Below are 22,349 nucleotides of genomic sequence, written 5' to 3' on the forward strand. Positions count from 1 at the left end.
CGGGATTTAAATTGATGAGGGTTGAGGATTGGAGTCAGACTCAGGGTTTAAAATGATGAGGGTTTAGGATTGGGTTTATATTTTAACCAGGTTTAAAGGTTCTCCCAGTGCTACCCTCCCTCTCACTATCTGAAGGGAAGTTCCACTCCCAGCTCACGCTGAATGGCTGGAATCTTTGATTGGCATTTTAGTTGTGGGTGGTTTCTCCTTGGAGTGCAGTTCCTGAGTGGCTGTGAACACTGTCAGTCTGTCTAATGTGCCCAGTGCCCCTGATTTCCTCCTCCTTTCTTTCAGCAGGTTCAGTCCCTCCTGTGTCTGCATTCAAAGTGTGAGCAATAAAGCCAGTCAGGGCTGGAAGAAGGTTTGTACAGATTTTATACAGTAAATTTGTTAATGTTGAGGCAGCCTGACTATCCTGCTGGGAATCAGGAAGGGGGCAGAAATGCCCCCTGCACTGTGTGTGAGGATCCCAGCTCAGAGGATTCTGTGCTTTGTGTTGAACTGTTCGGCTGGAGCTGAGAGTTGGAGATTGAGTGACTGTGCTTATTGGAAGCACCTCCCTTTCGTTGACAGGCTGAGTTTTATTTGTGGGCCATTGCTGAAATTGAGAAGGCGAGGGGTGAATTGCCGAGAGGTGCAGGAGGATTCTTATAGATTCCCTGCCTGTGATGAGAATGCATTTCTGGAGACCATTCTCTGGGAGGAGTCCTGCTGTAAAGGGAAATCTAGTTTGTTATGTGTAAATCTGTTTAAGAGTCAGGGCAAGCTCGGGCCTAGTTTTGAGGCCAGTCCATGCCAACATAGTTGACCCTTAGCTGCTCTCTCAAGTGGGCCAGCAGGCGATCGGAGCGTATCAGCGATGGGCAATCAACACCAATCTTTCAAAAATCATCAGAAACGGAGACCTAGCTGGAAATACAGAGCAGCTCAGCCAGCTCAGTGTGAAGAGCACTGGCGATGGTGTGATCGCATTTCCAAAGTCCTGCTTCTTTAAGAAAAACAGTTTCTATTTGTTTTTTCCAAGGCTGGGGCAGTTCGGCTCAGTGTGTATTGTTCAGCGGGTTTCTTAACTGGCAGCACTTTTTCAATGGAACAGCTCTGTTATTTAAGTAGTGCTCTGTTTGACTAGCAGTCTTTTTTCAAATCAGTGACTTTGAAGAGAGTTTGAGTGACCATAGAGGGTGCTTTCGCAGATAGTGAGAATAGGGAAACCTATCGCTGCTCCTTCACTGTCGCTGGGTCAAAATCCTGGAACTCCCTTCCTAACAACACTGTGGGTGTACCTACACCACATGGACTGCAGCGGTTCAAGAAAGCAGCTCACCACCACCTTCTCAAGGGCAATTAGGGATGGGCAGTAAATGCTGGCCCAGCCAGCAAAGCCCACATCCCATGAATGAATTTTAAAAAAGGAAAGGGCTGATGTATCATTTTAGCACAGGGGAAGGGAACTATTTAGTATTTCTACTCAAGGAGCTGCCTGTGATTTACTGATACCATTCACTTGTTCTCATGGTGTTTAATCATTGTGTTTATCAAAGTTTACAAGGGGCAGTTTAGTCTTACACTCCCACCTTTTAACTACAAACCGCATTCTGTGAGGATATGGGTTAGAGCAAGACACTGAAATAACCTGACTTCTTTATTCCTTACCTGGCCATGGCATGAATTTTATACAGATATCAAGGTAAATAAAAAGAGATGGAACAAGTGAGAACTCACCTACAATCTGAAACAAAGCTAAAGATTTTAAAAAAACAACGAAAAGGGCAAGAGACCAAAAAGGATGGCATGTCCAGTCCCTAACTCATGAATCATTAGTTTGATTTAGTCATTAGTTTTAGTGGTGCTGAGTGAATGTGCATCTCGAGGAGACCACAGTAGAACTGAGTGAGAGGGTCAGGGAGACAATAACCTTCACAGTGGGACTGAATTGTCAGGGAGACTGTAACCCACACACAATGGGACTGAGGGTCAGGGAGACTGTAACTCTCACACTGGGATTGATTGATATGGGTACTGGGGCTGTAACTCACACACTGGGATTGGTTGATATGGGTACTGGGGCTGTAACTCTCACACTGGGATTGATTGATATGGGTACTGGGGCTGTAACTCACACACTGGGATTGATTGATATGGGTACTGGGGCTGTAACTCACACACTGGGATTGATTGATATGGGTACTGGGGCTGTAACTCTCACACTGGGATTGATTGATATGGGTACTGGGGCTGTAACTCTCACACTGGGATTGGTTGATATGGGTACTGGGGCTGTAACTCTCACACTGGGATTGGTTGATATGGGTACTGGGGCTGTAACTCTCACACTGGGATTGGTTGATATGGGTACTGGGGCTGTAACTCTCACACTGGGATTGGTTGATATGGGTACTGGGGCTGTAACTCTCACACTGGGATTGATTGATATGGGTACTGGGGCTGTAACTCTCACACTGGGATTGATTGATATGGGTACTGGGGCTGTAACTCACACACTGGGATTGATTGATATGGGTACTGGGGCTGTAACTCTCACACTGGGATTGATTGATATGGGTACTGGGGCTGTAACTCTCACACTGGGATTGATTGATATGGGTACTGGGGCTGTAACTCTCACACTGGGATTGATTGATATGGGTACTGGGGCTGTAACTCTCACACTGGGATTGATTGATATGGGTACTGGGGCTGTAACTGACACACTGGGATTGATTGATATGGGTACTGGGGCTGTAACTCTCACACTGGGATTGATTGATATGGGTACTGGGGCTGTAACTCACACACTGGGATTGATTGATATGGGTACTGGGGCTGTAACTCACACACTGGGATTGATTGATATGGGTACTGGGGCTGTAACTCTCACACTGGGATTGATTGATATGGGTACTGGGGCTGTAACTCTCACACTGGGATTGATTGATATGGGTACTGGGGCTGTAACTCTCACACTGGGATTGATTGATATGGGTACTGGGGCTGTAACTCTCACACTGGGATTGATTGATATGGGTACTGGGGCTGTAACTCACACACTGGGATTGATTGATATGGGTACTGGGGCTGTAACTCACACACTGGGATTGATTGATATGGGTACTGGGGCTGTAACTCACACACTGGGATTGATTGATATGGGTACTGGGGCTGTAACTCTCACACTGGGATTGATTGATATGGGTACTGGAGCTGTAACTCTCACACTGGGATTGATTGATATGGGTACTGGGGCTGTAACTCTCACACTGGAATTGATTGATATGGGTACTGGGGCTGTAACTCACACATTGGGATTGATTGATATGGGTACAGGGGCTTGTAACCCGCACACTGGGATTGATTGATATGGGTACTGGGGCTGTAACTCACACACTGGGATTGATTGATATGGGTACTGGGGCTGTAACTCTCACACTGGGATTGATTGATATGGGTACTGGGGCTGTAACTCTCACACTGGGATTGATTGATATGGGTACTGGGGCTGTAACTCACACACTGGGATTGATTGATATGGGTACTGGGGCTGTAACTCACACACTGGGATTGATTGATATGGGTACTGGGGCTGTAACTCACACACTGGGATTGATTGATATGGGTACTGGGGCTGTAACTCTCACACTGGGATTGATTGATATGGGTACTGGGGCTGTAACTCTCACACTGGGATTGATTGATATGGGTACTGAGGCTGTAACTCTCACACTGGGATTGATTGATATGGGTACTGGGGCTGTAACTCTCACACTGGGATTGATTGATATGGGTACTGGGGCTGTAACTCTCACACTGGGATTGATTGATATGGGTACTGGGGCTGTAACTCACACACTGGGATTGATTGATATGGGTACTCGGGCTGTAACTCACACACTGGGATTGATTGATATGGGTAATGGGGCTGTAACTCTCACACTGGGATTGATTGATATGGGTACTGGGGCTGTAACTCTCACACTGGGATTGATTGATATGGGTACTGGGGCTGTAACTCACACACTGGGATTGATTGATATGGGTACTGGGGCTGTAACTCTCACACTGGGATTGATTGATATGGGTACTGGGGCTGTAACTCTCACACTGGGATTGATTGATATGGGTACTGGGGCTGTAACTGACACACTGGGATTGATTGATATGGGTACTGGGGCTGTAACTCTCACACTGGGATTGATTGATATGGGTACTGGGGCTGTAACTCTCACACTGGGATTGATTGATATGGGTACTGGGGCTGTAACTCACACACTGGGATTGATTGATATGGGTACTGGGGCTGTAACTCTCACACTGGGACTGAGGGTCAGGGAGACTGTAACTCTCACAAAGTGGGACTGATTGATATGCACGGAGAGACTAACCCTTACACAGTGGGATTGGTTGATATGGGCACTGGGACTGTAACCCTCACACAGTAGGACTGAGGGTCGAGGAGACTGTAACCCTCATACAGTTGGATTGAGGGTCAGGGAGTCAATAATCCTCACACAGTGACACTGAGGGTCAGAGAGACTGTTAAATCTCACACAGTGGGACTGAGGGTCAAGGAGACTGTAACCCTCAGTTGGATTGAGGTCAGTGAGACAATAACCCTCACACAGTGACACTGAGTGATAGGGTCAGGGGACTGTGACCCTCACACAGTGGGACTGAGTGATAGGGTCAGGGGACTGTGACCCTCACACAGTGGGACTGAGTGATAGGGTCAGGGAATGTGACCCTCACACAGTGGGACTGAGTGATAGGGTCAGGGGACTGTGACCCTCACACAGTGGGACTGAGTGATAGGGTCGGGGGACTGTGACCCTCACACAGTGGGACTGAGTGATAGGGTCAGGGGACTGTGACCCTCACACAGTGGGACTGAGTGATAGGGTCAGGGGACTGTGACCCTCACACAGTGGGACTGAGTGATAGGGTCAGGGGACTGTGACCCTCACACAGTGGGACTGAGTGATAGGGTAAGGGAATGTGACCCTCACACAGTGGGACTGAGTGATAGGGTCAGGGGACTGTGACCCTCGCACAGTGGGACTGAGTGATAGGGTCAGGGGACTGTGACCCTCACACAGTGGGACTGAGTGATAGGGTCAGGGGACTGTGACCCTCACACAGTGGGACTGAGTGATAGGGTCAGGGGACTGTGACCCTCACACAGTGGGACTGAGTGATAGGGTCAGGGGACTGTGACCCTCACACAATGGGACTGAGTGATAGAGCCAGGGAGACAGTAGCTCTCTCACAGTGGGACCTGTGGTTCAGGGAGACTAACCCTCACGCAGTGCAACTGATTAAGATGGGCACAGAGAACTGTAACACTCACACAGTGGGTCTGAGGGGCATGGAGACTGTAATGCTCACACGGTGGGACAGATTGACAGGGAGACCGTTACCTTCACACAGTGGGACTGAGGGCCAGGGAGACTCTAATCTTCACACAGTGGGACTGAGTGTCAGGAAGACTGTAAGCCTCACACAGTGGGACTGAGTAACAGGAAGGTTGTAAGCCTCACACAGTGGGACTGAGGGTCAGGGAGACTCTAATCCCCACTCTGTGGGACTGAGGGTCAGGAAGACTGTAACTCTCACACAGTGGGCCTGAGTGACAGGGAGACTGCAACCCTCAGAGTGGACTGAGAGTCAGGAAGACTGTAACTCTCACACAGTGGGCCTGAGTGACAGGGAGACTGTAGCCCTCACAGAGTGGGACTGAGGGTCAGGGAGACTGTAAGCCTCACACAGTGGAACTGAGGATCAGGGCGACTGTAACCCCACACAGTGGGACTGAGTGACAGGAAGATTGTAACCCTCGCACTGTGGGACTGAGGGTCAGGGAGATTGTAACCCTCACACAGTGGGATTGGTTGATATGGGCATTGGGACTGTAACCCTCATACAGTGAGTCAGAGAGTCAAGGAGACTGTTGGATTGAAGGTCAGGGAGACTGTTAACCCTCACACAGTGGGACTGAGTGACAGGGAAACTGTGACCCTCACACAGTGGGATTGAGTGATAGAGTAAGGGAGAAAGTAGCTCTTTCACAGAGGGACCTGTGGTTCAGAGAGACTAACCTTCACGCAATGCAACTGATTGATATGGGCACAGAGAACTAACACACAGTGGGACTGAGGGGCATGGAGACTGTAATGCTCACACGGTGGGACCGATTGACAGGGAGACTGTTGTAACCCTCACACATGGGACTGAGTGATATAGAGACTGTAACCCTCACACAGTGGGACTTAGTGATAGGGAGACTGTAACCCTCACACAGTGGGACTGAGGGTCAGGGAGACTGTAATCCTCACACAGTGGGACTGAGGGTCAGAGAGACTGTAACCCTCATACAGTGGGACTGAGGGTCAGGAAGACTGTAACCCCCACACAGTGGGATTGAGGGTCAGAGAGACTGTAACGCTCACACAGTGGGAGTGATAGGGAGACTAACCCACACACAGTGGGACTTAGTGACAGGGAGACTGTAACCCTCACACATTGGGACTTAGTGAAACGGAGACTGTAACCCTCACACAGTGGAACTGAAGGTCAGGGAGACTGTAACCCTCACACAGTGGGACTTAGTGATATGGAGACTGTAACCCTCACACAGTGGGACTGAGGGTCAGAGAGACTGTAACCCTCACACAGTGGGACTGAGGGTCAGGAAGACTGTAACCCCCACACAGTGGGATTGAGGGTCAGAGAGACTGTAACGCTCACACGGTGGGAGTGATAGGGAGACTATAACCCACACACAGTGGGATTTAGTGACAGGGAGACTGTAACCCTCACACATTGGGACTTAGTGAAACGGAGACTGTAACCCTCACACAGTGGAACTGAAGGTCAGGGAGACTGTAACCCTCACACAGTGGGACTGAAGGTCAGGGAGACTGTAACCCTCACACATTGGAACTGAAGGTCAGGGAGACTGTGGCCTTCAGGGCTGGGTATAAGTGGAACTGAGTGATATGATCTGGGAAACTACAACAAATCATCAGCTGAACAAGGTAGGAGTCTGGAATGTCAAAATCTCTTTGTCGATAATGCACTGGTTTGATTACCAAAGGCAGGTGAGCTGTGGGGAGTTGGGAGATGTCATGTAGGCACGGTTGATGTGCTATATTGTGCACAACGTTGTACAGTGCGATTGGGAGTCTCAGAGACAAAGAAGCAACTTACTGTATTCCTGGAAACCAGGCCATTGCCAGATCTTTGTTTCAAATGATCGCTGTCGGGAAACATCCTAATACAACAAACCTGTCAACAGCATGGAACCGCAACAGGGGGTGTGGCCAGCAAGCTGAGACAGTGTCCTGACTGAGCTGAGCACAGCTCCAGATTACACTCGAGTTATGGTCTCTATTGATATGACAGGCAGGGCGATAGCGGGAGTCACACTGAGTCAGGTGAATGAACAAGGGGAGGAGTAACAGTTGTTTACTCGAGCCACAAGCTATTGTTGTCTTGTAGCACTCACTGCCTGGGAAGAATTATGTTGCCATGTGAGTATTGTGAAGATTGAGCCATAGCTCTGCACATTTCACGGTATATGCAGATCACAATCCACTGACTCATTTAAACTCAGAATAGGGCAAAGCTGACCGTTTGCAACTTTGAGCACTGTTATAGAAGAACGACTCACTCATCCTCATTGCAGAGGTTGTGGTGAATGGGAATACAGGGGGGTTAGAGCATAAGAACATAAGAAATAGGAACAGGAGTAGACCATTCGGCCCCTCGAGCCTGCTCCACCATTCAATAAGATCATGGCGGATCTTCTTATGTTTCGATTTCCACATTCCGATTTAACTTCGATAACCTTTGATTCCCTGGCCTGACAGGAATCCTAACTACCTCTGCCTTAAAAATATTCAGTGACCCCGCCTCCACCGCCTTCTGAGGCAGAGAGTTCCAAAGTCGCACAACCCTCTGAGAGAAAAAAATCCTCCTCCTCTCTGTCCTAAAAGGGCGACCCCTAATTCTAAAACAGTGGCCCCTAGTTCTGGATTCACCCACAAGAGGAAACAGCCTTTTAATGTCCACCTTGTCAATAACATTCAGGATCTCATATACTTCAATCAAATCGCCCTTCACCCTTCTAAACACCAGCGGAAACAAGCCCAGTCTGTCCTTTCCTCGACAGTTATCTTGACAGTGAGCTCTGTGTTATAGAGGCTGACACTCTTACCCCCATTGCAGAGATTGAAGTGAATGGGACTACAGAGGCTTGAAAGCTTGAGAATATTTTCATTACGTCCGTCACAAACAGTTGCCATCTCACCATGTGATCATTAGTAAACTCCATTCATTTGAGAGGTCGCTCAGAGTGTGGTGCAGGATGATGCTAATGGTGCAGGTTCAATTTCATACAGGCTGTGGTAGTTTACAGAGACCTGCCTCCGTGCCTGGCCCATGCTTGAAGTGGAGAGGTGCCCCTCAAGCTGATCTCTCTCTAATGGAAAATGATGCCAATGGTCCTTTGTGGACCAAGACTAATCATCTTGATAATTCGAGCTAGGGAGCTATCTAACAAGGAGGAGAGAGTAAGCTATTATCACCATTGACTCTGCCATCATCCTCCAACTCCTCTCCTCAATTGTTCAGCTGGAGCTGCCCTTTCCTGGTCTCATACTTAGCTATCTAATCATAGCTGGAAAATCTCCTACAAAGAGTTTTTCTCCTGCTCCTGTACTGCTAAAGATTCCAAGCATCTCTCCCTTGGCCCCTCCCTATGTCTCATCTCCATGCTGTCCCTCAGCAACATCGTTGAAGTAAACAGCATCAGTTTTTGTGTGGACGCTGTCGACACCCAGCTTGACCTCGCCACCGCCTCTCTTGACCTCTCCACTGCTTGTCCGACACCCATTGATGCGCTTGATGGGAAATTTCCTCCAGTAGAGTATTGGAAAAACCAATGCCATTGTCTTTGGTTGCCATAAGAAACTCTGCTCCCTAGCTACAGTCTCCATTCGTCTCCCTGGCCACTGCCTGAATTCAGCTGAACTAGGCCGTCCACAACTCTTACAAAAGCAAAGCGCTTCAGATTCTGGAAACCTGCAATAAAAACAGGAAGTCTGCAACCGCTCAGGAGGCCCAGCAGCATCTGTGAGGAGAGAAACAGCGGTAATGGGTAAGATTTTACGGTTTCCAGCAAGGCTAAGGAAGGCAGAACGGGAAGTGCGCAGTCCGCTGTTTCAGTGCGCCAAATCGGCTGTCGGCCAGCCAGTGGGAATGCTGGCCAGTTAGCGTTGTCGGGGAGGGGGGGTTGGTGGGGGTGCTCTGCGCCCAATCGGGTGTCTAGGGCAGGATGTCCAGCGGGTGAGGGGTTAGGCTGTGAGCCGGAAATCAGTTGGGGCCAACAATTTAAAAGCCCCCCCTTCCCTCTCACTCTCTCCTTCATTGTTATGTCAAGCTATGAAAACTGAAGGAATAAAACCTACTAATAGCCAAACACGGCCACCTTCAGATTCTGCTGCCACGTGTGGGCCATGGTCCTGTTTGGAGGCTCCCTCACAACTGGCGTAACTCACCCCCAACGCTTTTCCCTTGTGTCTCGTGAGAAATGGAGCGGACAATGAAAGATTTCTGCCAATTGCCTCTTTAACAAAGCTCAATGGCAGTTCTGAAGCAGGGCCATGTTGGATTGGAAACATTGACCCTGCTTTTCCCTCTCCGCAGACCTGCTGAGTGTTTCCAGCATTTTCCACTTTTATTTCCAATTTCCAGCATCTGCAGGATTTTGCTTTTATGTTAACAGCTTATTAACTGTTTTCTCCAAAATGGTGGGTGGGTTTCTGATTTTGGCACCCGCTGGTCTTCCCTATTATCGGCGGTGGGGGGAGGGGGTGGTGGTGGTGGCAGGGTGGCGTGGATTGCCAACCCGGTGACACCGCATTTTACGTAAGCGTGGGGCCGATTCGAGACCGTAAACCCCACCCCGATGTTTCAGGTCCACGACCTTTCATCAGAACTGCTCACAAGTCTTCAGGACCTGGGCATCATATCGGGCCCTGGGCCTAGCTGCCGTCCACGTGACCACACCATCACCAGGAACAGCTATTTCCATCACATGGCCTGCGTTAGTTCATCAGCTCTCCTATGAATGACCTTGGGATGTTTCTCTATGTCATAAGACCATAAGACATAGGAGCAGAAATTAGGCCTTTCGGCCCATCAAGTCTGCTCCGCCATTCAATCATGGCTGATAAGTTTCACAACCCCATTCTCCCGCTTTCTCCCCGTAACCTTTGATCCCCTTACCAATCAAGAACCTATCTATCTCGGTCTTAAATACACTCAATGACCTGGCCTCCACAGCCTTCTGTGGCAATGAATTCCATAGATTCACCACTCTCTGGCTAAAGAAGTTTCTCCTCATCTCTGTTGTAAAAGGTCTTCCCTTTACTCTGAGGCTGTGCCCTCGGGTCCTAGTCTCTCCTATTAATGGAAACATCTTCCCCACGTCCACTCTATCCAGGCCTTTCAGTATTCTGTAAGTTTCAATCAGATCCCCCCTCATCCTTCTAAACTCCATCGAGTATAGACCCAGAGTCCTCAAACGTTCCTCATATGTTAAGCCTTTCATTCCTGGGATCGTTCTCGTGAACCTCCTCTGGACCCTCTCCAGGGCCAGCACATCCTTCCTGAGATACGGGGCCCAAAATTGCTCACAATATTCTAAATGTGGTCTGACCAGAGCCTTATAAAGCCTCAGCAGCACATCCCTGCTTTTATATTCTAGTCCTCTCGAAATAAATGCCAACATTGCATTTGCCTTCCTAACTACCGACTCAACCTGCAAGTTAACTTTAAGAGAATCCTGGACTAGGACTCCCAAGTCCCTTTGCACTCCAGATTTCTGAATTCTCTCCCCATTTAGAAAATAATCTATGCCTCTATTCTTCCTAGCAAAGTGCATGACCTCACACTTCCCCACGTTGTATTCCATCTGCCACTTCTTTGCCCATTCTCCTAACCTGTCCAAATCCTTCTGCAGCCCCCCCGCCTCCTCAATACTATCTGTCCCTCCACCTATCTTTGTATCATCTGCAAACTTAGCCAGGATGCCCTCAGTTCCTTCATCTAGATCATTTAATGTATAAAGTGAAAAGTTGTGGTCCCAACACTGACCCCTGCGGAACTCCACTAGTCACCGGCCGCCATCCTGAGAAGGACCCCCTTATCCCCACTCTCTGCCTCCTGCCAGACAGTCAATCTTTTATTCATGCTAATACCTTGCCTCTAACGCCATGGGCTCTTATCTTACTGAGCAGCCTTCTGTGCGGCACCTTGTCAAAGGCCTTCTGGAAGTCCAAGTAGATAACATCCATTGGCTCTCCTTTGTCTAACCTACTCGTTACCTCCTCAAAGAATTCTAACAGATTTGTCAGGCATGACCTCCCCTTGATGAAACCATGCTGACTTTGCCCTATTTTACAATGCACTTCCAGGTATTCTGAAATCTCATCCTTAACAATGGACTCTAAAATCTTACCAACAACCGAGGTCAGGCTAATCGGCCTGTAATTTCCCGTCTTTTGCCTCACTCCCTTCTTAAACAGGGGGGTTACATTAGCGATTTTCCAGTCCTCTGGGACCCTCCCTGACTCCAGTGATTCCAGAAAGATCACCACTAACGCCTCCACTATCTCTTCAGCTATCTCCTTCAGAACTCTGGGGTGTAATCCATCTGGTCCAGGTGATTTATCCACCTTCAGACCTTTCAGTTTTCCTGGCACCTTCTCATTGGTAATGGCCACCATACTCACCTCTGCCCCCCGACTCTCTTGAACTTTGGGGATGTCACTCGTGTCTTCCACCGTGAAGACTAACGCAAAGTACCTATTCAGTTCCTCCGCCATTTCTTTGTTCCCCATGACTACTTCTCCAGCGTCATTTTCCAGCAGCCCAATGTCCACTTTTGCCTCTCTCTTACTCTTTATATATCTAAAAAAAACTCTTGCAACCTTCTTTTATATTACTGGCTAGTTCATCCTCATATTTAATCTTCTCCCTCCTTATTTCTTTTTTAGTTGTCCTCTGTTGGTCTTTGTAGGCTTCCCAATCCCCTGGTTTCCCACTGCTCTTCACCGCATTGTATGCTTTCTCTTTAGCTTTTATGCTGTCCCTAACTTCCCTTGTCAGCCATGGTTGCCTCGTACTCCCTTTAGTATGCTTCTTCTTCCTAGGGATGAATTTTTGCTGTGTCTCCCAAATTACTCCCAGAAACTCCTGCCATTGCTGTTCCACTGTCTTTCCTGCTAGGCTCATCTCCCAGTCAATTCTGGCCAACTCCTCCCTCATGCTTCTGTAGTTGCCTTTATTCAACTGTAATACCGTTACATCTGATTCCAGCTTTTTCCTCTCAAATTGCAGGGTAAATTCTATCATATTATGGTCACTTCCTCCTAAGGGTTCCTTTACTTTAAGCTGCCTTATCAAATCTGCCTCATTACACATCACTAAATCTAGAATTGCCTGTTCCCTAGTGGGCTCCACCACAAGCTGCTCCAAAAAGCCATCTCGTAGACATTCCACAAATTCCTTTTCTTGGAATCCACTACCAACCTGATTTTCCCAGTCTACCTGCATATTGAAATCCCCCATGATCACTGTAGCCTTGCCTTTCTTACATGCTTTTTCTATCTCCTGGTGTATCTTGTGCCCCACATCCTGACTACTGTTCGGAGGCCTGTACATAACTCCCATTATGGTTTTTTTATCTTTGTGGTTCCTCAACTCTACCCACACAGATTCTACATCATCTGACCCTACGTCATTTCTTGCTATCGATTTAATTTCATTTCTTACTAACAAAGCAACCCCACCCCCTCTGCAAACCTGCCTATCTTTTCGATAGGATGTATATCCTTGGATATTTAGCTCCCAGTCCTGATCCCCCTGCAGCCATGTCTCCGTGATGCCCACCACATCATACCTGCCAATTTCAATCTGCGCCACAAGCTCATTTACCTTATTTCGTATGCTGCTTGCATTCAGATACAACACCTTCAGTTCTGTATTTCCCATCCCCTTTCTCATTGTCGTCCCTTTATCTGATGTGCTTGAAGTTAGATTCCTAGCCCTTTCCAAACACTCTGTCCTATTTTGTGTTCTGGAGACTTAAATAGCCTCTCCTGGGCTCTCCTTTCTTTTCAGTTTTTTCATAATTTTCCATGAAGTTGAATCCACCCCCCAACACGCTAACCTGCTGCTTTGTTTCCCATTAGTCATACTTCTTGGAGTTTTACCTTTCCCTCCCCCCCAACTTTCTAGTTTAAAGTCCTATTGACCACCCTATTTACCCTTTTCGCGAGAACATTGGTCCCAGATCGGTTCAGGTGGACACCGTCCCAATGGTACAGATCCCTCCTGTTCCAATACTGATGCCAGTGCCCCACGAAATGGAACCCCTCTTTCCCGTACCACTCCTTTAGCCACGTGTTTACTTCCCTTATTCTCGTGTCCCTATGCCAATTTGCACGTGGCTCGGGTAGTAATCCGGAGATTATAACCATTGAGGACCTTTTCTTTAATTTAGTTCCTAGTTCCTGATAATCCCCAAGCAGGTCCTTTTTCCTAGTCTTACCTATATTATTTGGCCTGGTGTGGACCACAACAACTGGATCCTCCCCGTCCCTCTCCAATATCCTTTCAAGCCGGTCAGAGATGTCCCTCACCCTGGCACCGGGCAGGCAACATACCATGCGGGACTCTCGATCCTGCTTACAAAGGATGCTATCAATTCCCCTAATTATAGAATCCCCTACAACTACCACACGTCTGTTTGCTCCCCCCTCTTGAATGGCTCCTGTGCCACGATGCTGTGGTCAACTGGCACATCCTCCCTACAACCCTGTTCCTCATCCACACAAGGAGCAAGTACCTCGTACCTGTTGGACAAGGTCAAGAGCTGAGGCTCCTCTGTTCCTGAACGCAGGATCCCTCTACCTGCCTCACTTGCAGACACACCCTGCTGACCCTGATCACTGACCGAACTTGAGGTACTTAATCTACCGGGTGTGAGCGCCTCCTGAAACAAAGCATCCAGGTAACTCTTCCCCTCCTGGATGTGCCGCAGCGTCCGGAGCTTGGACTCCAGCTCATCAATTCTGAGCCGGAGTTCCTCCAGCAACCAACACTTACTGCAGATGTGGTCACTGCGGCTCACAATTTGAGAAAAAACTTTTTTACCCAGAGGGTGGTGACGGTCTGGGGTGCACTGCCTGGCAGGGTGGTGGAGGCGGGTTGCCTCACATCCTTTAAAATGTACTTGGATGAGCACTTGGCATGTCATAAAATTCAAGGCGATGGGCCAAGTGCTGGAAAATGGGATTAGGTAGGTAGGTCAGGTGTTTCTCACGTGTCGGTGCAGACTTGATGGGTCAAAGGGCCTCTTCTGCACTGTGATTCTGTGACTTTTTTTTAACCTGTTTGTTGTATTGCAGGAAAAATCGCAACAATTTTAAAAACTTGTACGGAGAAAACCAGGAGGATTTAAAGCAAAGAGCTACTCTGGCCCACCAACTGGGAAACATCTCCATGTTCAAACTACTCAAACAGGAGGACATCGGCACAGTATCCAATCTGAAACTAGAGGATCAATGTTGGGCCTTCCCTGTGCCTGGGCAGAGTGAAGAGCGGCAGGCAGGCAGGCAGGAGAGACAGTTCACAGGTGAGGCTGGTGAGCAGCCCGACAAGCATGTTTGCCTTTCAACATTTGGCAATGAAACAGCGATGTGGCCCGTCCGACAATGAGATTGTGTGAGGAGTCTGCACAGGATCGAGCGTTTTAAGTTTTGGATGAAGCCCCAGTGTTAACGTTGTGCCTCCCATGACACCAGGGCAGCTACATGGGGGAGAAGCCGTACAAATGTGAATTGTGTGGCAAGGGTTTTGCACAGGCCTACACCCTCCAGGTCCACGAGCGTGCCCACCGGGGGGACAAACCCTTCAAGTGTGAGCTCTGCGGCAAGGCGTTCGTGACCTCTGTGGGCCTCTTGGAGCATCACCGCACCCACACGGGTGAGAGGCCGTTCCACTGCGATGTTTGTAACAAGACCTTCGTGAAGTCCTCCCGCCTCCGCGAGCACCAGCGCACCCACACCGGGGAGAAGCCCTTCAAGTGCGAGGTATGCGAGCAGGCCTTCACGCAGCTGGCATTCCTGGTCAGTCACCGGCGGGTCCACACGGGCGAGAAGCCCTTCAAATGCCAGGTGTGTGACAAGGCTTTCACTCAGTCGTCGACCCTCCTGCAACACCGACGGATCCACACGGGCGAGAAGCCCTTCAAGTGCGGGGTCTGTGACAAAGCCTTCTCCCGGTCACTGTGCCTCGTGGAGCACCAGCGCATCCACACCGGGGAGAAACCCTTCAAGTGCGAGGTCTGCGACAAGGGCTTCGCAAAGTCGACGCAGCTCCTGATCCACCAGCGCATCCACACGGGGGAGAAGCCATTCAGATGCAACACTTGCGACAAAGCCTTCACCCAGTTGATCTTCCTCCAGGTAAGCTTGGTGGGCGATGCTGAGCTGCAGGCACAGATAGCCCCTGGCTCAAAGAGCAGGGCTGGGTAAGAAACATTCCTGGATATGCAGTGTTCAGAAAAGATAGAGAAGGGAAAAAAGGAGGGGCGGCAGTGGTATTCATTATGGTGAATGTTGGAGACAGGAGGACTTAGCGGCAATTACCAAACCTTTTTGGCTATAGCTAAGAGACAGTAGAGGCACTGTACGTTACTGGGTGTATTCTATATGTCATCAACTAGTGGGGGAGATATGGAGGAACAAATTTGCAAGGGAAGTTAGAGAAGTGCAAAAACTGTATAGTAGTTATAATGGGGGACTTTAATCATACTAATAAACTGGAATAATAATTGTGTAAAGGTGTAAAGGAATAGTAATTGTGTAAAGGATAGAGAGGGGCAAGAGTTCCTGAAGAGCATTCAGGAGAATTTTCCACATAAGTATGTTTTTGCATAAACAGGGGAAGAGGCATTGCTGGGTCGGGTTCTGGGGAATGAGATGGGTCAAGTGAATTTGGTATTAGCTATAGCCATGGCCTAGTGGTAATGTCACTGGACTAATAATCCAGAGGTCCAGACTCATGCTCTGACGCCATGGGTTCAAATACCCACCACGACAGCTGGTGGAATTTAAATTCGATTCCTCAAATCTGGAATTGAAAACTAGCCTAATCCTGATCATCAAACCTTGTCATAAAAACCCACCTGGTTCACTGATGCCCTTTAGGGAAGGAAATCTGCCATCTTTACCTGGTCTGGCCTTCTTGTGACTCCAGGCCCACAGCAATGCGATTGACTCTTAACTGCCCTCTGAAGTGGCCTAACAAACCACTAAGTTCAAGGGCAATTAGGGATGGGCAACAAATGCTGGCCTTGCCAGCAATGTCCATATCCCATGAAAGAATAAATTTTAAAAAGTAGGTTCAGGTTGGCTTTGAAAAAGAAGAAGGTGCAATCAGGAGTAAAATAACTAATCAGAGGAGGGCCAACTTTAATGGGTTGAGAATGGATCTGGTCCAGGTAAATTGGAATCAAAGATTGGCAGGCAAAACTGTACTGAACAATTACAGGGCTATCTTTAAAGAAGACATAGGTTGGGTAGAGTCAAGGCATATTGACACAATGGGGAGTGCTAGGACAATAAAAGACAATCAAAAAGTGTGTGCATGACAGGCGACAGGTTGATGAAACATGTGGGAACCAGGAAGAATATGGAAGGTTCAGCCGGGAAAGTGAAAAAAGAAAGAAGAGCAGTATAGAGAGAGCATGAGAAGAGACTGGCAGCTAACATAAAAGGGAATCCAAAAGTTTTCTATGGGCATAAACAGTAGTAAAATGAGGAACAATTAGGAATTAAAAAGGGGATTTACACGTGGAGGCAGATCAGATAGTGTATGAGCACTTTACCTTTGTCTTTACCAAGGAAGGTGCTGCCAAAATCACCATGAACAAGGAAGAGACACTGCATGAGCTATAAACCGATAAAGAGGAGGAATTAGAAAGGCCGGCCGTGCTAAAATCTAATAGGGGCACCGGGACTGGATCAGATGCATCCAAGATTACAGAGAGAAGCAAGGGTGGAAATCATGGAGGTACTGGCCATAATTTTCCAATCCTCCTTAGATACAGGGGTGGTGCCAGAGGACTGGAGGATTGCAAATGTTACAAATGATAAAAGGCCTACATAAAACAGGTTTCTCAGCAAAGTTTAAGTACATGAAATAAAAGGGAAATGGAAGCATGGATATGAGGTTGGCTGAGTGACAGGTAACAGAGAACTGTAATGAATGGTTGTTTCGTCGGACTGGAGGATGGTATGTTTTGGGATTCCCCAGGGGTTCGTATTAGGACCCTGACATTCTTGATCTATATTAATGACCTAGAATTGGGTATGCGGGGCACAATTTCAAAATTTACAGATGGCACAAAACTTGGAAATACTGTGAACTGAGGAGGATAGTGTTAGACTTCAAGAGGGCATAGACAGGCCAGTAGAATGGGTGGACATGTGGCGGGTGAAATTTAACTCAGCAAAGTGTGAAGTGAAGCATTTTGATTGGAAGAATGAAGAAAGACAATTTTTTTTTAAAAAGGCACAATTTTAAATGGGGTAGAGGAGCAGAGGGACCTGGGGGTACACGAGCACAAATCATTGAAGGTGGCAGGGATCCTGACCTTTATAAAGAGAGGCTTAGAGTACAAAAACACTTGCTCAGCCTCAACTGGAGTATTGTGTCCAGTTCTGGGCATCACACTTTAGGAAGGATGTGAAGACATTGGAGAGGGTGCGGAAAGGTTTACAAGAATGATTCCAGGGATGAGAGACTTCAGTTCCGTCAATAGGTTGGTGAAGCTGGAAATGCTGTCTTGGGAGAAGAGAAGGTTGAGAAGAGACTTGATATTTGAGGAGAGGTTTTCTAAATCATGAAAAACGGTTTCCACTGGTAAAGGGATAAGAACCAGCAGACACTCATCTAAGTTGGACGGCGAAAGAACCAGAAGCGGCATAAAGATTCCATGGATTCCATCACGACATGAAGAAGTTTTTATTTATGCAGTGAGTGGTTAGAGGTTGGAATGCAGGGCCTAAGCGGAGTGTGTAGGCAGGCTCAATCGCGGTTTTCAAAAGGAAATTGGATAATTACCCGAAGAGGAAAGATTTTCAGGGCCATGGGGAAAAGGCAGAGGAATGGGACTAGCGGAGTTGCTTTTAGCAGGGGGCCAGCATGGGCATGATGGGCCAAACTTCTATGTTATAACCATTCCACGATTCTGTGATTCCAGGTACATCAGCGCACTCACACCGGGGAGAAGCCCTTCAAGTGTGACATCTGTGACAAAGCTTTCACCCAGTCGTCGAACCTTCAGGTACACCAGCGGACCCACACAGGGGAGAGGCCGTTCAAGTGCGAGGTGTGTAAGAAAGCTTTCACACAGTCGTCAAACCTGCGGGTGCACCAGCGTATCCACACAGGGGAGAAGCTGTTCAGGTGTGAGGTTTGTGGCAAAGCCTTCACTCAGCTGATATTCCTCCAGGTCCACCGGCACACCCACACCGGGGAGAAACCCTTCAAGTGTGACATCTGTGACAAAGCCTACACACAGCTGCCCAACCTCCGGGCACACCAACGCACTCACACAGGCGAGAGGCCGTTCAGGTGCGAGCTTTGCAACAAGGCGTTTATCCGCTCGTCCTCCCTGCTGGTGCATCAGCGCACGCACACGGGGGAGAGGCCGTTCAAGTGTGAGCTTTGCGACAAAGCCTTTACTCAGTCATCTTCGCTGCTGGTACATCAGCGCACACACAAATGAGAAAGAGCCAGAGCATGAGATTCTCAGCCGGGCCTGCTGGTCACCTCTGCAGCCTCCGGAAAGACCAGCACATCTTCATAGATCCGGCAGGCGTACTCCAGAGGGCTGCCTGTGCAACCCCCACCCCTCTCCCCCCGCTCCGCACACAGTACGCCGCCTCAAATCTCAGCAAATGTCACTTCCCTCTCCTGCCAACGGTACTTCCACAGGAGTGAGAAACTCTGGAAGTACAACATGTTCAAGAGGGTTATGAACAGCATGAGTTCCCCAGCATCAGTCGCCCCAGTGCAGCCGTAAAGGGAATGAACTATTCCAGACCGAACGTCCTTCCTGGAGGAGCAGCGTGCCCACGCAGGCTGAGAACCCTTCCAGTACAGCCTCTGAACAAGTGATTCACACACGCACTAGAAACTGAGCAAATCTGCCCTATGTCAGAAAGGCTTCGCCTGCTGATCCACCAACACATGCATATGGGGTTGATCCATTCCAGAGGTGTTAGTTCGAGGTACTGCAGTTGTATTTTTAAAAAACTCTGGGTAAGGTTTGGGGGGGGCAGAAAAATTAGCCAGAGAAAGGGAAAGAGACCTGTATGGAGAAATGTCCCATAGGAAATGAACTGCGCGCACTGGCTAGTGGGAAGCTGTTCCAATGATCCCAGTGACCTTTCGTTCATCCTACCTTCCCCATTGCCAGTCAGGGTTGACAGGCTGTGGCTGCCTTTCAGGAACTCCCCCTCAGTGCAGATGAAGAATTACCGGCAGATTGAACTGCACGGGGACTCTAACAGGATGTGACACATCCTTATCACGGCATCAAACCTTGAAGGCAGCAGTGACTGCAATGCAAGAGTCTCGCATTTGGCATGAAGTAGCTTTTCATGGTAGTGACTTTATATTAACGGGGATAAAGACTCTGTAAGGACATTCCGTAACGGCTGACGCAGCGGGCTTGGGATATTTCAGTTTGTCTCCCAGCAATGCCTCCTGGTTTTTTCCCCTCTCCCTGCAAATCAGCCCCCATGGCTCTGGTGGTGTTCCAGTGAGCCCGCCTGGTGATGTACTGTTGCAATTTTCTGGAGGCATCCTGCAGGAATTTTAAGTGAATGGAAAAGGGTGCCCTATGGGGAAGGAGCTGTTCCATTATTGTATTTGGGTTTTATTACCCCCACCCCCCAACTTGCCTAGTCTGCAGGAGCGGGAGCAGGGGCTGTGGGGGAGGGTTGGGGGGGCACTCCCTGCCTCAGAGCCCAAGTGAACTGTCTTTTCTGCTGCTCCTGCCTGTCCCGTGGTTTGGCTCTCGAAGGGTGCAAGTGATTGTGAGTGCCCACTGTGTGTGAATTTTAATTGTCCCTGCTTCTCCATTACCTCCACTAGTGCAGATGTTAAAATGCCTGCAGCAGACCCACTGTAAATGGGGACTGTTTAAAACTGAAAACTTTCAACCGAGGGAACTGAGGTGGCGTCGTGCCATAGCTCCATCACACTGTGCCCAAGAAGTGTTGTAATAGAGGTTCGGGGCGGCAATGCCCTCCCCCTGTACATGGATGTGGGGAGTTTCCAGATCTCAGCCCAGCTGCAGAGAGGGGGGCCAGAAGAGTGACCATGGACAAGATCCAGGGAGGCAGGCAAGGTCAGGGGACTCTGCTGTCATAGATTGAGGCCCTGTGTGCAGGACACCTACCTAGAAGAGTATGCGGAAAGGTTTTAATTATGACTGGTTGTGAAGGCTTGACGTAGGCAGTGCTGAGTAAATATCTGGACTTGGTGTCAACAATGCGTGAAAATCGCGGCTGAAACGTGATGTCTGCTTTCACGGGTGGTAGAGCCTGTAGACCTGTCTCCAGTAGGGCTGTATCATTTCAGACAAACACTACAGGCAGTGTTTGGAGTTGCCATTGCGAAGCGGCCACCCATTCCCTATGGTGGCTGACCCATCATTGAATATTCTCCTTGGAAAGCAATTGATACTCATGACATAAACAAAAACAAAAATACCTGGAAAATCTCAGGAGATCTGACAGCATCTGTGGATAGGAACACAGTTAACGTTTCGTATGACTCTTCATCAGAACTGGGGGAATATAGAAATGAGGTGAAATATAAGCTGGTAGAGGGGGGTGGGACAGGTAAAGCTGGATAGCGGGCCAGTGATGACATACTTTGTGCTTTGATCAGTGAGAAAGGTGTTCCCCTTCCTTTGTAGCTGAACATCAGAGAAAACTGGAGCTTGGGTCTTGAGTGTTTATATTTCAGTGTAGTGATATGGAAGCGGTACTCCATGCAACTGTATACCCCATTTTTATATTTACTCAAAAGGCAGTTAAAGGACACTTCAGAAGGACTCAAAAGCACTGTAAAGTGCTTTCTTGGTTTCAAAGTAGTTTAAGATATTTGTGTATGTGAAACACCATGTTGTTGTGAAACACCACATTGTTGTGTATTTGTTTGTGTAAATTTATAACCACTAATAAATTTGTTTTTTTAGTTTTAGCTTGTATTGTATAGCTTATCAGCATGGCATCTTCTTCATCTATTTAAATATCCAGGAGTGTAAGATAGATACCCTGCATGTCCTGCATCCTGCTTCCTCCCCATCTCTCTATCCTCCTCCAGCCCTACAACCTTCAGTGATCTCTGCCCTTCCCCAATCCTGGTTAAATCCGCGATTTTAATCTCTTCACCATTGGCAGCTTTCAACTACCTCAGCACTGGAATTCCGCCTCTAAATCTTTCCGTCTCCCGTTCTCTCCTTTCCCCTTTTAGGGCGTTCCTTAAACCTACCTCTTTGACCAATTGGGTACCTGCCCCTAATATCTCCTTATGTGGCTCGGTGCTAAAGTGTCTTCGGACATGTTACTACATTTAAGGTGCTATACAAATGCAAGTTGTTGTGCCTGTTGCAAAATAATTGTGTACAATGTAGCAGTGCCTACTGCACCATGATGTTCTCTTCACCCACGAGGTTTCTGTTTCTGTTACTGGGAGGTGTGGACCTGCCCATGAAGTGTACTCTGAACCCGAATAAGCACTGTTAGGTGAAATTCTGAGTCATAACAGTGCTTACCAGCTGCTAACCACTTTTCATTGTTTGCTGCAAATTGTGCAACCATTTGGTTGGCAGATGTGACAATCAACAACCTGCATTTATATTGCGCGGTTAACACTGCAAACGGTTGGCAGGTGTTAAAACCATTAATTTTTTTGCATAACCCTGGTGGGGTTACAATTTACTGTGGGTACGAGCAGGCCATTTTGGATCTTCCCATTTAAATGTTGCTTCACGAGCAATGGAAATGCAGGCCACTCGCTAACACGCATTCCTTCCTCGATTGATCTTACCAAAGTAAAGTGGGTTTCCAGTGACCCCGTTAAACTGCGGAACTGCAACTCGCTTAGTGCCTGAACAGACAAACTACAGCTCCTTGAGTGGCAGTTGCCGCCAAACCAAGGCTGAAAAGTACGTTGATGTTTATGTGTTCCTCTCCTGGTGCCGG

At 48.3% G+C, this 22,349-nt stretch overlaps 1 protein-coding gene across 1 annotated transcript; it reads left to right on the plus strand.

Moving 5' to 3' along the window:
- The first annotated feature begins 301 nt into the window (after positions 1–301).
- LOC144695818 (uncharacterized) lies at positions 302–21,339 on the plus strand. The gene is made up of 3 exons (XM_078566830.1): positions 302–361; positions 14,469–15,527; positions 18,329–21,339. The coding sequence occupies exons 2-3, from the start codon at positions 14,874–14,876 to the stop codon at positions 18,854–18,856; spliced, it is 1,182 nt and encodes a 393-aa protein (XP_078422956.1). The 5' UTR covers positions 302–361; positions 14,469–14,873; the 3' UTR covers positions 18,857–21,339.
- The last annotated feature ends 1,010 nt before the right edge of the window (positions 21,340–22,349 follow it).

This window comes from Cetorhinus maximus, chromosome 21 (assembly GCF_964194155.1).
Source record: "Cetorhinus maximus chromosome 21, sCetMax3.hap1.1, whole genome shotgun sequence".
Taxonomy (NCBI): domain Eukaryota; kingdom Metazoa; phylum Chordata; class Chondrichthyes; order Lamniformes; family Cetorhinidae; genus Cetorhinus; species Cetorhinus maximus.

Coding starts and splice junctions, on each gene's coding strand:
- LOC144695818 (XM_078566830.1), top strand. CDS start 14,874: ATGGGGGAGAAGCCGTACAAATGTGAATTGTGTGGCAAGGGTTTTGCA. Junction 15,528..18,328: donor CCCAGTTGATCTTCCTCCAG/GTAAGCTTGGTG, acceptor CTGTGATTCCAG/GTACATCAGCGCACTCACAC.